The 17,886-nt window shown below is 34.9% G+C and overlaps 1 protein-coding gene across 1 annotated transcript; it reads left to right on the top strand.

Moving 5' to 3' along the window:
* The first annotated feature begins 7,469 nt into the window (after positions 1–7,469).
* LOC112572432 (cell death abnormality protein 1-like) lies at positions 7,470–16,367 on the top strand. Its single transcript, XM_025252109.1, has 8 exons — positions 7,470–7,735; positions 8,186–8,296; positions 9,374–9,496; positions 10,447–10,575; positions 11,372–11,527; positions 12,753–12,905; positions 13,238–13,390; positions 15,360–16,367. The coding sequence occupies exons 1-8, from the start codon at positions 7,684–7,686 to the stop codon at positions 15,452–15,454; spliced, it is 972 nt and encodes a 323-aa protein (XP_025107894.1). The 5' UTR covers positions 7,470–7,683; the 3' UTR covers positions 15,455–16,367.
* Positions 16,368–17,886: the final 1,519 nt, after the last annotated feature.

The raw sequence follows: 17,886 nt of genomic DNA, 5'->3' as shown, positions 1-17,886 counted from the left end.
TACTGAGCAGATTAAGAGTGTTTTACCTACGCGAAAGTTGAACTTCCTTGAACTGCTATACTAGAGAGATTTGTAATGTAACCTTTAGAAAGTAATAATCTCAAGAAACATAAATATTGAATTGAAATATCACTCGATGAAGCCTCTACAATGTATTCTCGAGTTTTCTTCATGCGTGCATGCCACTTGTCCATCCCGTTTTACAGTATCTTTGCTTGGAAAAAAGTTGCTGCTAATCATACTGAAGTAACTGCAAGATTTTTTTGGGTGCTTCTGTCTCTGTGACCATTCATTCACACATTTTGTCTATTCATAAATAAGTTTATCTTATTTATAAATGAATCACATTTTATCTGAGTAATAAACTTCATTCATCTGTACTACAGACAAGGCTGTGATGCCCCGGCTGGTAACATTGTTGTTTTAGTACTTGAGACCTCGTCATAAAACATTAAAAAAAGACTTTAATTGTTGAAATCTGAAGGTGAAACGGGGTAAATTCCAAAATATTCAGTGATGAAAACACACATGTTGATGTTTTACATGAGTAGGTCCATGAAATTTGTAATCAAGATAGGCCATCTTAAAGTGTTGTATTGCTTTCAACATAGGTTTTGCTTGATTGAAGAAAAACAAAAAACGAAAGAAGAAACAATGAATAAATTCTGATTAAAATGGCATCAAGTGTGGAGACGTCGTGCCTGACGCCACGTGTAGATTATACAGAGAAAATTCTAATTACATAGATGGTCAAGAATTCCTCTATTGACAAATGACAGCAAATAGAATTGGCAGGGTTGTCCATGGGACATATTTTTCTATCCCGTCCCATCCCATCCCATGGCAATTTATGCCTGTCCCATCCCGTCCCATCCCACGGGATGTTTCCCATGGGATTCCCATGGTATTAACAATCCTATGGACAACACTGAAAACCACTTTTCGGCTTTTGTTCTATAATTCCTGCTACTTCACATACACAATAGATGATTCAGAGGAAAGATTTAAATCCTTGATGAATGAAATAACAGTAAATTTATTTTGCAATATCAAGTATCGACTACCATGGAAAATACAAATGTGTGCTGTCCCATCCCATCCCATCCCATGGGACGTTTCCCATGGGATTCCCATGGGATTCCCATTCCTATGGACAACACTGAGAATTGGTCACACTAAGGCATCGAAGGCGGACAGATTTCCAAGTCAAAACGTTGAAGAGGCGCAAGGAGAAAAAAGTTATCGTGTTTGTGTTTGGAGATAGAGAACAGCTAAATAGAAGCAAAATGACTACAACTGTTTTGTTATGTAGAGATTTATAGCTGAAATACAACTACGTGATGCAAGTTTTGATTTTTTTTACACAGTTTCAAACCTCATATCAACTAAGTTTTTAGAGATTTTTTTTTTGTCGAAGGGAAGTAATTCATTAACATACCATCGAGTTTAGTTTGGAGAAGTCACTTCCCCTGGAGCAGACTTTCAGTCCTAAAATCCAGGTAAGGTTCAATATATTCAGTTGTCCTTGCGTTAAATCTACAAGAAAGATGTGAAAATCTTCAAGGTCTAATTACCTGGTTATTTTACCTAGACTTCCTGTTCGTGACCTTTCTTCAAAATAAATGAATTATGATCGTCTAAAGAGCGACTTTGACTATTAGAAATAAATTTAAATCATCTAATTAAGAGAAATGTAGTATAAGAATTGTAAGGTAATAGTTTTATCTCCTTTCATTCCTTATTTGTTTGAAACTTTTAAGTGATTATTCAATTCTGTATCAGCTATACTGATTTTAATTGTAGCTGGCAACATGCAACATTTTCAAATCTATCTTTAAAATAATTGTTTAGACTTCATTATTATTGTATAATTATAATTTTCACTACCTAGCATTTTAGGACTTTGGATAATAAAAAAAAAATATTTTGTCTATAGCTTTTTTTTGAAATGTGGTAAAAATGTATAAATTCCACACAATCTAGAAAAAAAGCTTCTGCAAAATAGTTTATGAAGAACTTCTGTTTAGCCAAAGAACAAGAAACAATAACTGAGATAGGACTTTCTGATAAGGCAATAAACGGTTTAAAAGGAAATTGGTTGTGATTATTAGACAGCAACAACTGCAGCTTATTTTTCTAAACTATTTTTTCATGAAATGTGTATAAAGTCACCTGCAGAAAAATGAGGTCGTAATATAAAAGGGAGATCACTACAAGTACAAGTGAGAAGGAGTATTTTCCGTCCCGCGAATATCGGCAGGTTTGGAACTAATTATTTGATTGTTTATTTTTCTTCGATTATGGATCTAACTTTTAAAGGTAAGCAAAGTGTGAAAGTGTATGGAATGTAATTATATCTTGCCTTATAATTTCTCTTCTTGGTCGCTAACTTCGTCCACTTATCTTACATTTCCTATTTCAAAAAATGGAGCAAAACGTTATGTCTTCTTGGAAAATGTATCCAAACTTTTGCTACTATTTGTAATAAACACAATAGTCAAGATCTTCAAGAGTATAGGGGAGTATAAAACCTTATACTATGTAGGTTAATGTGTTTAAAATTCACCTTACTGACCTTACTGGTACAAACTACTGCACAATGAACAGACTTTTAGCACAGCTTTGTCGGAGGTTACTTAATTAGTGAAACCTTGGTATCGCTATGGTTTAATCTTATAAAAATAAAGTCTGCTACGCAGACTTGTTCAGTTGTCAAAGTGAACTTGTTACATTTACTTCGAATATAAAATAATTCGTTGACAAAGCATTTTTTTCAAATATAGTTTACACTGCTTAATACAGATGGTTAAAGTGGCCGTGAAGCACAAGCTGAGACATTCAAAATAAAGTGAAATTAAGACAGATGTGTTTAAGAAACGATGATTTATATCATTTATTTAATGCATTTAAATTTGCACGGAAAAAATTTGAATTGATAAAAATAACAAAGTAGGAAAAGAAGCACAAGAAGAGAGGAAAAACACCGCTTTCTCACACTCCAACAAATAACTGGTTTTACGCTTAGAGGTTACAATGTATTTGTATACAACACTGTGGCATACTTAGCTGTAAAATTTCATGAGACTAGGTTCTACATCGCAGCATTCTAGGGCAGACGAAGTTTTTCCAAGATTTACGAAAGTTTAAAGTGTTGACTGAACTATCGCTTTTGCACTTCAGAAAATAAGGCTGCCTCTCCACAAGCCGCGATTTCTATTGTTTGACTATTGTAAGAGATATCCAGATTTTCTGTAGGCAGCAAGAAGTGTACTCTTAGCAGTTTCATTGTATAGGTACTTATGCCTGACACACGCTCAATGCTATAAATATCATTGTCATCGTCCTCGTATTTCTCACTGTCATACTTATAGGGGTCGCGTGTAGCACAAGTATAAAATACATTCTACCTGCTTTAATAAGAGGTTTGTTAACATACTTAGCTAGCACATTATTATTAGGTGAAAATTAGAACATAGCAAATATTTAAATATAAATATTTACTGATGCAAATTTTACAGCAATTAGAACATCTGCTAACGATATATTTATTAAAATAAAAACTAAAAAACTAAATTATTTAATTTTATGAATTTTTAAAATACTTTACACTAATATATGTATGTCTGCTTTTGTATAGGTGTGTATGTTGATTTGTTTCAGAGCGCATTAATCTTGACGCAAGCAGGAATATGCGAATAATAATAATAATAATAATAATATAATAATAAGAAGAAGAAGAAGAACAACAATAATAATAAGAACAACAATAATAATAAGAACAACATAATAATAATTATTATTTTCTGGTCAAGTTGCAAAATTTGAATGAAAAGAATATACTTGTCCAAATGACATTATTAAAATAATATAAACTTCTTGACTTTTCGATAATAACTTTTTATTTATAATATTTTTGGATAACAATATTCATCAATATACATTTTTTCTGAAAATGATTCATGATAAAGTTTAATTTTTTTTTAAAAGAGATTTTCTATTACTATACTTTTATAATATGCAAAATGTCTATATTACTACTGACAGTTAGATCAATGCATTCATAAGGACTCTTGCTTTAAATGTAATTCGACATTTTTTGTTGTTTCGTCGCATTACGTGTTTTTTCGCTACGGTCAGTAAAAGCAAACAAGAGCGACGGGTTTGAAGCTGATGCATTTAAGAAAGCCATAGGCAGTTATTTAGGTGACAAGGGTAAATAAAGGCTGGGGAGCGGCTATAATACTGGCGCTAGAAAGTTGCTACTCTTCGGGATTATCAACGAGTCTGTCTTTAGCCATAAAGTAAAGGTTTTACACTCCAACGTTTTTGTCATTGGATCAGTCCATACCTTTGCTCAACGGAATTGGCAAAAATAAATAAATAAAATGAGTATGTGGTGAAATGAGGGGAGTGTGAATTGGGGTGGGTGGTCACTATTTGGATTGGTATACTGATAAGAAAAGATGGCATTTTAAAGACATTTCAAAGTGATTTGCAGTATCTGAAGCAAAACAAAAACCTTCCTTTGTAAATTAAACATACAAATATCTGAGCGCGCGCGCACACACACGCACACACAACCTCTCTACACCTCTGTTCCGACAATATAGTTCCTTTCTTGATAATTCTGACGATATTTCCGTTATTTTAACTACATCTACATTGGAACGTTTGAAATTTCTGTCCCTTCGCCTAACAGGATGGTCTCTCCTTGATTTTGTTTTGTCGTCGTGCTTCGATTTGAATTGTTGGACCTTCATGTGTACGTGTGCTTTTGCTGCGTTTTCTTCCTCATCTGGTCTGCAACAGGACGGTATATAATGCATATAATGTACACAATGTATACAATGTATATAATGTATATAATGTATACAATGTATATCATGTTATTTTGAAGTGCGAACTGTTTGATATGTTGGCTGGATTTCATTCCGCCCTCTTCACTCGCTTTGCCAGCGACCCTGAGCTGCAGTGAATAAACTGAAGTGATTATCACCCTCTAGCAGTTTCATAAAATAACATTTCTTCATATTCTCAAGATTACTCAATATCGTCCCAATATTTTCCTGATGTCACTAAACTTATTTTCTGGAGTCGTTACCGTGACATCTACAGTGATCACACTTTACTGCCGGAACGTAGCGAGTCTCGCGTTGTTCTTCTACATCTTTTTTATTATTTATTAACTTGTTCTACATCTTTGTTACGTTATTGTTTTGTGATTTTGTTCTACATCTTTGTTACTGTTTTGTGATTTTGTTCTACATCTTTGTTACTGTTTTGTGATTTTGTTCTACATCTTTGTTACTGTTTTGTGATTTTGTTCTACATCTTTGTTACTGTTTTGTGATTTTGTTCTACATCTTTGTTACGTTATTGTTTTGTGATTTTGTTCTACACCTTTGTTACTATTTTGTGATTTTGTTCTACATCTTTGTTACTATTTTGTATTTTGTTCTACACCTTTGTTACTGTTTTGGGATTTTGTTCTACATCTTTGTTACTGTTTTGTGATTTTGTTCTACATCTTTGTTACGTTACTGTTTTGTGATTTTGTTCTACACCTTTGTTACTATTTTGTGATTTTGTTCTACATCTTTGTTACTATTTTGTATTTTGTTCTACACCTTTGTTACTGTTTTGGGATTTTGTTCTACATCTTTGGCTGACATACTGCGCTTTATAAATTCCCACTTACTACTACCACTGATAATAATAAATCTTCAAAATCAAATTTCAAACCTAGAACACTTATCAAAAGATTTTGGATTAGAAATTAACATACAGAGAAAAAAATCATGTCTTTAAAAAAAAATGAAGGCATCTACAAGGAATCGAAAACAATTATAAAAAGATGGAAATGAAAAAGTAGCGCAGCTATTAAAACAATGTGTAAGTTCGGTAACGAGAATCCTTGTACATTCTGTGCTACCCATGCTCTAAGTATTCTGTTACATTCTTCTGCAAACTGGGACTTTCAGAACTTTCAGGGACAGAAAAGTTGACATATTTTCCATGAAAAAATTTATGTGTGTAGACACTAGAACTCTCAATCATATGAGATCGTTCGGTACCCACAACACATAACACAGTAAGGATTGTAAAATACTGGCTAAACTTGACAAGTATAGATTTCCAAACCAGGTATAAAAGATGCAGTTATATTTGTGACTGCCAATAACAAAAGCAACCTACAGTACCACGGACTTAGACACGTGTGTGAACACGCTGCTATATACTACAGGTAGTATAGCATTGCTAGCCTGCGATGTTATCAGCACTTGTAAGCCATCAGCTACATGTGACTTTATTGACGAAGGTTTAGTTTTACATTATATAATTTTTACACATTCTACCTCTTTTTCCCTCCTGGATGACATTAATAATTGTGACTAAAATTAGGTGGTGACCCCAAAGAAATGAGATGTACCGAACTGGATCTGACATCACGACCTCACATATTTGCATTCTTGTTGCCATAAAACTCTCCTCTACTTGTCCTAATCCTCCTGCTATCATAAACTGTTAATCTCCTTCACTACAACTGTCAAGTTCTACCTCACGTATCCAGTGAACGCCTTGTGTACTTCCGCCCCAAGAGTATTGCAGCCTGGGGGAGAATGTCGTGCGATTATTTATTACAGTTCTACACTAATGTCTGAAATTTTCCTGATGGTACTACCAGCAATACTGGCAAATAGTTTGGTGTTGTTTTTGAGTTTTCATTGTTAATATGGTACTTCTACCCGTGGTCTCAACCATATACGAGGAAGTTTTGATAAACTCTTTGTTTAGCCGTCTTTTAAGAGTTTTATGATAATATATTATAATACTATACTTTGTCCACTCAATCTCAATCAGTCTTCATTTTTTGCGAAAATAAAGTTAGGAACACACGAAATACTATTTTAAAATTAAAACATGGGATATATATATATAAATATATATCTAAAGACAGATACCGTAATAGATAATGTAACTTTTATTTTCTAGATCTCTTTTAGGTGCCTGGGAGTTATGGTGATAATCTTCACCTGACAGCTAACGCTCGTCGGTTTCCTGTTGCCCATTTCCATCCAGGATATATGTACCTGGTTTATTAAGAAAGGTCAGAGACAGAGAAAGACAGTTGTTGAACTCTGTCTTCCAAATGCATTTTCTTAGATACATAGAGTATGGTGTCTCTTTAGGGTACCCAAAAAGAGATCCTTTTTAGTAATTTCGCTAATTCTTATTATTTCTTTGTAACGATTAGCGAGAAAGGGAACTCTAGTCAATTGTGAAAACAACTACTTGACCAAGGTGACTCAGTTTAAGAGCAAGTGCTTTTTTAACTAGTAAATCACTAAAATGGGCTTTGCTCCAAGTTACCTTTAGCAGAAACAAAGGCAGAAATGGAAAGTCACAAAACTTCATTATTATCCTCAGGAAGAACTACGTGGCTAAAATGATTGGGTGGAGGAGGAGTCTTTAGTTTGAGCTTGTTTAAGGTAAGTGTTTAACCCCACAGCTTATCAAAATGCTCGATAGTGAACTACTGTGTCCAATGGGAAGAGGTGTATTCCAAGACAGGGAGACCATGTATACTGGGCGGTTCTGTTGCTAAGAAGACAGGTATATAAGAGGGGCCCACGCCCAACGTTGAGAGGCCGACAACAAGGGTAATCGGAGCTAAAAGTGAAAATGAACTTCTTGGTACTAACAACGATTATTACCTTGCAAACCTTTGTGACAGGTGGGTCTCTTGCAAATTTGTTTATTTTGTTTATTGTTCTATGAGTTAGTACCTGATTGTTTGTACTAAGAAAAATAAAGTAGAAGCCCCGTTCTTGATAAATAGAATCCCTATAAAGAGATATAGAGACAAATTTTCGGGAACACAAAGCTTAAGAATTTTAGTTTTACTGATGTCACAGTAAAGTGGTTGTATGGAAACTCTGAACTACTGATCTAACCATTACCTTTTGACAGCTTGAAAAGATACTTCATACTCCACGTGCCACGTTACCTCCCAAGTGACATTTTATCTTTCTATTCATCTTTGCTTGGTTTTTCTGCTTTTTTTCTTTCTTTCGTTCTTTTCCTCTTTTTTTGTTCTCGTTCAGTTATGTGCTACCGCGAGGATGCTTGTACATATACACGTACATATATGACCCTGATGTATTACATATTTTTAATCACGCAGCACAAGGAGCAGAAAAACTTTTGAATGAAGCCTGTGACAGTACAGATACCTGTGTTGACATCTCGGGGACAAATATAGAGCTGACCTGTGATGTTATTGCTAAAAGATGCTGTAAGTTACTGTTACTAAATTTCTTGCTAGTGCATCGTATTTCATCTCAAAGAGGGATAACATATAGATGAATATTAGCATATCGGAATCAGACAATTTGCATTCATTTTTCTTGCTATCATTGTAATTGCTTGTACAATATGACATTCGATGCACCACATATATCTTGAATGAGTAATCATTGATCTTTAGCCTCGTCAAACACCAAAAATAGAAAGGTCAAAAGATGTGTTTGAGAAAGTCTCTTACCGCATATAACCGTTTTATAAGCATAGACATGTAACCATATCAAGAAGTCTTTCATAGCAAAATTCAGGAGCATTTTCTGGCAATTTTAAATAGTTTCTCTTCTTAGCAACTTTAAATTTTGTAAAGAAACAAATACATTTCTGAACAGCAGGTTTTGAATGTTCCGAGTTTGGTTTGATGCACGGATTATTTATCAGCAGTATATTTGTAGAATAATCTTCTATTTCCACGATCGTGAGGTCCGGTAAATTTAGGCCTTCTTTAAGTTTCTATACTTGTGCTGTCTTCTTTGATTTGTAATAAATCCCAGTGATTGATCAATTTGTTTATGAAACAAACAAACAAACAAACAAACAAACAAACAAACAAAAAAAAACCCCCAAAAAACAAAAAATTAGTTGGACCGAACATACTTGAAAGTACATTTTTATAAATCTCACGCATGTTTCATATCAAGGATATACTGTTATTACATTTATTCCTGGAATAAACCATATTTAAATAATGAGGATTAAACGTGTTCTGGGAAGTCTGTACTATCTCGCGAATTTCTTAGTGGGCCATAAGAAAGTAGAGAAATACAGATCTTCTTTGAGAAGAAGGCTTTTAAGAAAATCAAATCAGGACATTTTAGGTTATGTTAGAAAAAAGTGCATAATAAGTTACTAGTTTCACTTCTGAACAGACGGAAGTTTAGACAGTTCTTATCAAACAGAGATCTTGGTGTGCTTCTCAAATTTAAATTTATAAACTACAAAATTACTTAATTTGTTCGCGACAGCTTATATGGTATGTCAAAAATTATATTTTTCTATTTTTTCCAAACAGTAATTAAGGTCGGAAAAACTTGTGATGGGACACAGAATTTGTGCGTGAACGGTGCCTTTTGTCAAGGTAGTCCTAAAGTATGCTCTTGTGGTACAGATTACACCGCTGCAAGTGGTCTCTGTGGTATGCATAGTTTTTATTTTACGCTTATAAAATATTTTACATCAAATATTTTGAAACATAATTTTATTGCATTCAAAGAGGGATTCATCTGATACTCTTTTCTATAGTGAAATATTTATGTTCAAACAATGTTTCACAATGCCAATTAATTTTATTTAAGACAACCATGGCTCAAAGCACAATTTCACTATAAGTAGGTTCCATGTGATGTGCAGAAATTTAACAAAAACAAAACAAATCAAAGCAAAAACAAAAACAAACCCACTCGATTGCTTAGTTTGAAAATACTTCAACTAATTTTTTATTGGCTTTTTATAAATCATTCAAACTGATTATTATTTGATTCTCCCCATGTTTTAATTATCGAGCAACTCTTTTACTTTTAAATATTATTCTGTGTAATAATCGCAATCGACATCGTCGTCTTTCTCCTCATCGTCATCATCGACCTCGAGACAAGACAACAGAGTATGTTCTCCAATGGCGTGGTCTTCACTTATCTTTCATAACACAATGCTGCTGTTTGATGCACATTTCACAAGTTTGTTACTCAGTAATTGATATCAACGTGAATATTTAAATATATTTGCCGCTAAGAAAGAATTTCTCTAGCGACTTAAGAACAGCAAGAAGATCGCCTTTCAAGCTTCTGGAAAATACTTGGCGGCTCTTAATTGTTTAAGACCTTCACCCCTCCTTTGACATGATGTCCTTGATGACATCTACACATCTCTTTGTCTGTTTGACTGTGTGGTTGCTCTTTAAAATCCCTGAATGTTGGAAATGAATGTGTCCAACAGTTTGATAAAAATGATTGCAAGCATTCCTTTAAAGAGATCATAAAGATTTAATATAAATAGTGTGTATATTAAGCATGAAGAGAGCACATTAAATCACTGAATGAATAAAGACCATGTCAAGAATAATCAAATACTTGAATGATATTTCAGGGCCAACCGGTAGACAGCCTGGGGCAGACTGCAAGTCAGGAACAACTACATGCATCGCCAATGCCGCTTGTACTGAAGGGGTGTGTGCTTGTAACGACGGCCACAACCTTGTTGAAGCAGGAACATGCGGTATGAAATTGAAAGCTTACTATTTTCATGCTTACGTATACCATTACACAGGTGACCCTGCCACTATCAATTTTGCTCACTTAATGATAGAAAGAAATACAGCTGTATTTAATTTTATTGTTTCGTTACATAGATACTGTAATAAGAGTATATTTAGATGCATACACAGAAAACTTGATCGTAACCTGTTATACGAAAACTGCGTAAATGCTACTACCTGTGGGATGTCTTCAAATAAAAAATAATTGCTTGATTTTTCTATAATCGTTTTAATATTCACTGTAATCTGCATCGAATATGTGTATACGAAACAAATTTCGAGTTGAATTGGAAAACTTAGTGTTCTGTCTACTTCATCCTTTCAATCTTTTCGTCCTCTCTTTACACACTCTGTTCTTTCTATTTTACTCTGATTAATGCTATTGCTCATTAATATTCTTTTCTCTTTTAGCACTAAGGCCACAAAGATAAAGTAGCACCCACTGGGTCTAGATAACAAACGACTACGACAGTAGGAAGTTAGCTTTTGGTTTCTCCTGTTATAGTCGGACCTGGATAAGTCGACCTTTCCTAACTTGAAAACCTCCCTATATCGTATTAATTATAAGTTCCCGGCCAAATACCAGCGCCTATTACTCCATTTTCCCTAACTCGAAAACTCCGTAAGTCGAATTTTTTTTCGGGTCCCATTGAGTTCGACTTATCGAGGTCTGACTGTACCACAAAAGAGACTTTCCTTGTAATTATGTTATGGCCTGAGGAAAGAAGGAGGTTTTACGCAAATTTAATGTTTCAGATGCGGCTGGTGCAAATACAATTGGAGGATCTTGTACAGCTACCTCAGAGAACACCAAAGGAAGCTGCACAGATACAAACGCAGTGTGCTCTGCAACCAGCAGTGGCAAGTGTGTTTGTAAAGATGGCTACGTCGGCATTGTAGGTGGAGGCTGCAGTGAGTTGATGTTTAACATTCCGTTTTACAGGTGTTCGTATAACAAGCTTCGAAGTAAATTTTTGTGGATTTAAGAGCGCATTGAATTTTTAACTCGAAGCTGCGTGAAAAATGATAAACTAAAAAAGGTTCGTTGCGATTGCTGGATGAGCACAGGCCACGCTTGGTCCTTCAGCGTTGATCGGAAACCTGTTTAATTTTGATATTTATTTTCTACTCTTTACGACGTGTCTTATAACTCAAGATCAAACAGTACTATGAAAAAAAATTCCAACATGAGTCACGTACGTAAGCAAATGTTGACAGCGTAGTTTGAGAGAACATGAATAGAAAATATGAAAATTAAATCCAAACGACAGAAACACAAGCGCGAACACATGCACATATGCAGGAAGAGGATGGAGCGACAAAGATTAAAAGAGAGATTATTGCGAAATGAGACAGTCCTATAAAAACTGCCAACTGTTGTCTCCCTCTTGACGTAATGTGTCTCCCTTGCTGTTGTCAATTGTGTCTTCGTTGCTAAACATAAGTGGGGAGGAGTACAAGGAAAAGAAAATGGTAGACATCAGCATTAAAAATGTTTATATGTACTCACAATATGAATAAATATATCGAAAATTAGTGAACGTACAAAAGTTTTATAAATGTTTTAAAATCAAGAACACGATTTTTAAAACTATGTGAAAGGACAATTAGACAATGTTTGTCTTTGTGGTGATGGGTGGAGGAGGCTGGTCTCGCTTATGTCTAGTGTCTTGATCAGTCAATTTATTTTGTGGCGCCAAGAGGGAACGTGACCCTATTTAAAGCCAAATAATTAAACACACGAAACAGCAAATAGTTAATAAAATAATGCACAGCAAGCCAAATATAAAATAGAGAATAGAAAATAAAAAGAAAATAAAGTTAGGTTACACATTTTGTTACAAAGTTCTAAGCCGTTAGCTCATACATAAGAAATCCGTTGTTATACAACCAATGATGTAGCCTTGTCTTGATGACTTAAAGGGTGTAAAATAGTAGTTGATGACTTGAACTCGTTAAAAGTTATTGTGACAGATTCCCCTTCATCGCGCTCCATAATTTCTTGATAGCATCAGATCAAAATGTTCATGTAATATGTGTATATATCTATATGTGAATAAACATGCAAACCTGATGCTTTGAATGTGAATATCTTAGAGCTTGCGCTTGCTGATACTTGTGTGATACTTGTGTACAGGCATCATGCCAAACAGAGTCGGTGGTCTCTGTAAGACAGACACAGCAGGCAACAAGGGTACTTGTGGAGACAAGGCCGTGTGTAGCACTACAACAAATGGAGTCTGTCAATGTCCTCGAGGACATAAGGGCAATGACGGCGACACTGGATGTAGTAAGCTGACAAATTTTATTTACCTTGATCTTAATATGTACAATTTGTTACAGCGGGTGCCTTGTAGATTGTTTATCTAGAATCAAAATTCAAATATGCAGGTTTAAATACAGATAAGAGCTCTTGAGTCTAAAACAAACACACACACACGCACGCACGCACGCACGCACGCACGCACGCACGCACGCACGCACGCACGCACGCACTTGCATTTCTTATGCAGAGACTATTTACACACAGATATGTACGCACATCCAACTTTTTATGTTGGCTATAGCGGCCTTATAATGTATTTGTTTGTCAACAGACCCTCGTCTGATATTTGTTTACAGATGTAATGCCAAATAAATTAGGCGGCAGCTGCACCACAAACACCGCAGCCAGTAGAGGATCGTGTGACGGCGATGGTCTGTGTAGCGCCACACCTAATGGAGTCTGTGAATGTCCTCAAGGTTACCAGGGCCAAGATGGAGACACTGTGTGCAGTTAAGTCGTTAAGATTGACTTATAATTCATGTTTAAAATTGTTAATGTTTAGAAAAATCGATATACTTCGACTCAATAACGATAAATTGTACATTTTCTGAGCTGAACCTTTATTTTCCCTTACTTATTAACTGATCTAAGAGAAAAATGGCATAAGTAATATAAACTATTATCTTGATAATAATTTCTCATTAATAATGCTAGGAATTCGTTAAAAATTATAGAAAAAAATCTTCTTTTCTGACCATGCATACAAGTACAAACGAACTTCATCCCTTTTCCCTTTCTGTGTTAACGACAGGCACTTTAGCTAAAACTATTTCTGCTCTTTTGCCTTGTTTCTTGATCTTAACAATCTATGTAACTTATTTCAAAATGCTTTCTCCCGCTTCTTACAATTTAATGACCTTGATCGTAATATGTACGAAGTCTTTCAGTGGGGTGGCTTTCATATTATCGATCTAGAATCATACTTGAAATACACAGTTCAACAATTTTTACGCATTACATACAATCCAATCTAGACAATGACCCATGAGCCAGGAAACAAATAAACAGATAAACATATAAACAAGCAAAAACACACATACAAGTAGAATACACGTGATAGGGAATAAGACAGATAGGACAATCAAAACAGGAGGGAAATAAATAAATTATCCCATATTATACAAAGAAATTTTGTTTACGAAAAAATCGTAAATTTCTTTGCAGACTACTTTTTTCACCAGAATTTAGAGTGCTTGGAATTCACACCTTTTTATTACCACATTTAGAAAAAGTTATGAAAGACAAGCATATCTCATCTAGAGTTTTAAAGTTCTAGGTGCTAACACTTATCAAGTTTACAATAATTCTGGTTTAAATAATAATTATTTTTGAAAATTTAGCATGTTGATGCCTTGAAAATTCGAAGGTACAGCTAGCATCTGATTTTAAACCACTTAAATGTTATATCTATTAAAGACTGAAAGACTAAAAGGATACATATCAACAACCATATATTCTTTTCGGCACTGTTTTCTAAAAACAACTTTATTTTGTTCCTAGCAATCAAATTCAAGTTAATAGTCTCTTTAAAAAAAACGAGCATTTAAATGCATACTTACAAATTTTATGATCTTATTTATGCGTTTTAATACTCGTGAAATGTTTTTATAATTGGATTAACACTATTTCGTATCTTTGTACTAAGTTGTTTATGAATAAAGTATTTGATAAGTGGCTCAGCATGTGCTAGAAGCTTTAAAAAGAAGGTTATATCTCCGTTCAAGTAAAATTGTATTTAATCATTTTAATGATGTCATGTTAAAGGGGAGTTAACTCGTAATAGTAGATTCTATAAGAGTACTATAACGCATACGAAAAGTAAATCATTTATTAACATTACATTTTATTTAAATATATTCTGCGTTCAGTTTAACAAAAACCTCACAGACGTTCTGTTGGATTTTCTAGGACTTATAAGTCATTATGACCGTAGATAATCTAGGAGGTGGTTTCTCTGGAACTGCTGCAGAAATATGAGCAAATGTCTATCATTACACGCTAATAAAAGATGTACTAAGGGATCAGTACTCATCAGATCGTTCAAAAAAGGATTCATAAAGCACAGACAACGCAGCAAAAACTTTATTATTATAAATCTTTTGTTTGACAGAAGCCAGTATTGGCACTGAATGTGATACAAGTGTCAGCTGCGTATACATCCGTTTGGGTGCCTGCTTCTGACTTTTTGTCTGTCCTTACACCTCTTATATCTATAGAGACAAAACCTACTTGCTAATTTTAATTTTATTTGGGTATTACTGACAGAATTTATCCTTTATCTACTTTAATTTGTTAATATTCTTCGTTTGAATTATTATCACAAATTTGAAATAAATTCACATTTACCTGCCGGCTAAAAGATTTTTAACAGGTGCACAATTGTTGGTGAACTAGTAAAGCATTGAATCTTATCTACAGTCCTTCAAAACAACGGCGGGGCAGCTGGAGTAAGCATGTGGTTGCTGGTGTACATGTTGGTCGCAGGACTGTGTCTGACAGTCTTCGTGGTGTAGAGTACCACGTCCACCTACAGTAAAGAACCTCATTCAACCCAGGACAATGAACATTAAATTTTCTGTGTAAATTTGAAACAAAAGGTTAAAATAAAACAAATTGTAAAAACGTTAAGCTTAAGGACAAAAATTGAAAATTGTTTAAACAACTTAAGTATAGAAAAAGAATGTGATTCCGTTTCGAAAATGTTTCGAAATGTTTCGAAAATCTGTCTAAACATCTTTAGGTCTACATTCCTTATCCATATATTATTTACACACACACACACACACACAAACACACAGTAGTTGTTGTTATTATTATCACAACTATTAGCTATTTATTTACAACATTGTCATATAAGCTTTACTTCTTTTTTTACAAAACAGTAGTCTTATTTACAAAGTTATAAAAATATGAATGCATTCTGATTGTGAGAAAACCAGTAAATTTGTATCTGATATACCTTTTTGAATATGAAGTGAGCGCTGAAATTCGTTTGACATTTCTTTTGTCTTGTGATAATAATGTTTCTTTATGATCAAAATAATTGCGATGCAAATTACTTTCCATACTACATGTAAATTAGTTCTTCTTCAAAACTCGCTGATCAAAGTGACATGTATCAACATCCCAGCTTTTTGTCTCTTTTTCTTCACTTTGACTGAGGATCCATGTTACTCTAAGCATGGGGAAATGAGAATATTTGGAAAAGAACTGATTAACTTGGTATGATGTGGGATTTGCACAATTTAAATCTTGTTGCCTTATATATGATCTGGTCTTTCCTTTATTTCTTAATTCTGATTATACAGCGTTTTTAAGAATTCACTACACCCAGTGGCCTGTATTGCTAATTTTTACTGTTAAAATCAATTCACTCTGACAAAACATCAAATGAAGCTTCTCAATATTAAGCAAATAAAACATGTGATGCAGTTCACAGTCTTCTTGTTTTGTAATTATCAGGAGAATGAGGAACAAAGCATATTGTTGAATTTATCACAAGATGTTTATGCATTCTTCACAGGTTTAAACGTATAATGTATTTGAACCATTATTATTCTGTCATCACAAAATACTCTGCAGAGAGATTCAGTCTGCTTTATTTACAAGCAACACTGCAGAGTTTAAACAATCTTTCGTGAGGACACGACTGCAAGTGAGGTTCAGTAGAATTTATTAATCTGCGATTAATACAAAACAGCATAATTAAAGTAGTGAGTGCTTTTTGATCGCACTTGATCAATTCTGTCATCATTATAGTCACTTTCATTTCTTCTGTTAAGATGGAATAAAAATAGAGAACTATAGCATCATTGACAGACTTTCTACAATGAGCTAAGATGATATTTACTGCTGTCGTGAATCTCGGATAAGAGGCAGGTACCGTTACCAGCCGCTACCTCAGCCTGACTACACTCACCACGTGGCCTTCACCGCCGCCGACTGAGCTTTGATGTGGTATCTGACCTGCCGGTGACCGTTGCCCTTACATGAACACTTAACCCATTATTACATCGCCTAATGAGATGGCCAAACACTTATCAACCAGCCTCGAGATTCCGCTGCCGACACCAGACAGCCACTGGTGAGATGAAGCGTTCAGCGCTTTATTGCTGATGGTGTCTACACACACCCGAGTATGTCGCCCTGAAACAGTCACAAATACCCGACCAACATCCCACAGAGGATCTGATGTCAACACACCAGCCTCTCCTTACAACGTGCAGCCTTTGAACTACAACTAATCGCTACCTATCTCGTACATAACGCACAGGTGATCATTCTAGCTCCGTGCTGCCTATCCAATCCACCCTTCTTCTCCTCTCCTTCCTGTTCCACAAAAGGAGGAAGAGGATCCACACAGTCGAGCTTCTGATTCACTGTCAGGGTGGACGCGGGCTGTAATAAAGTCGGAGTTAATGTCAACCTCAGTAAATTACACAACACGCAATGGTCAGCGCTGCCCAGTAGTCATCTGTGGCTACCAGTTGCTGACCAAACTTTTGAGGAGATAATGGCCGAGAGTTTTTCTTGGCCTGTCTTTCGCGATACCATCCGTTTGACCGCGTGTTGGTCTCGTGTACTACGATGTCTCGCGACACGAACGCTGTAGTTCTGCTCCTAGTTATCTCATGACAGCCATCTTGTAACAAAGTGTACTGTCTGTGTAAAACATTGCTTTCTTCACAGCTTTTCTCTTTTAAACGCGAGGTAATTTCGTAAAATGGTTACATCTAGCAATGTTTGTTCCTACAAATTAAAATTGTAATCAATAATATCTATTGACAGAGGGCAGGTATAAGTAATAATTTATATGTATATAATATACTTTGTTTATTTTGCATTGCCACGTAGTGTCCTAACCAATGTCCTGTGCACGAAACTGGATTTACCTGTCTTTGTCCTAACCGTCCTGTCTTTGTCACTCTGCACTTCCCGCTCAGTG

The sequence above is a fragment of the Pomacea canaliculata genome, linkage group LG9, assembly GCF_003073045.1.
Source record: "Pomacea canaliculata isolate SZHN2017 linkage group LG9, ASM307304v1, whole genome shotgun sequence".
NCBI lineage: Eukaryota > Metazoa > Mollusca > Gastropoda > Architaenioglossa > Ampullariidae > Pomacea > Pomacea canaliculata.
This window is presented reverse-complemented; position numbering and strand designations above follow the sequence as displayed.

Excerpts from the sequence above, each read along its gene's own strand:
- LOC112572432 (XM_025252109.1), top strand. The coding sequence starts at position 7,684 with ATGAACTTCTTGGTACTAACAACGATTATTACCTTGCAAACCTTTGTG. Across the intron at positions 9,497-10,446 it reads CGCTGCAAGTGGTCTCTGTG|GGCCAACCGGTAGACAGCCT; the intron begins GTATGCATAGTT and ends ATGATATTTCAG. Across the intron at positions 13,391-15,359 it reads AGATGGAGACACTGTGTGCA|TCCTTCAAAACAACGGCGGG; the intron begins GTTAAGTCGTTA and ends TCTTATCTACAG.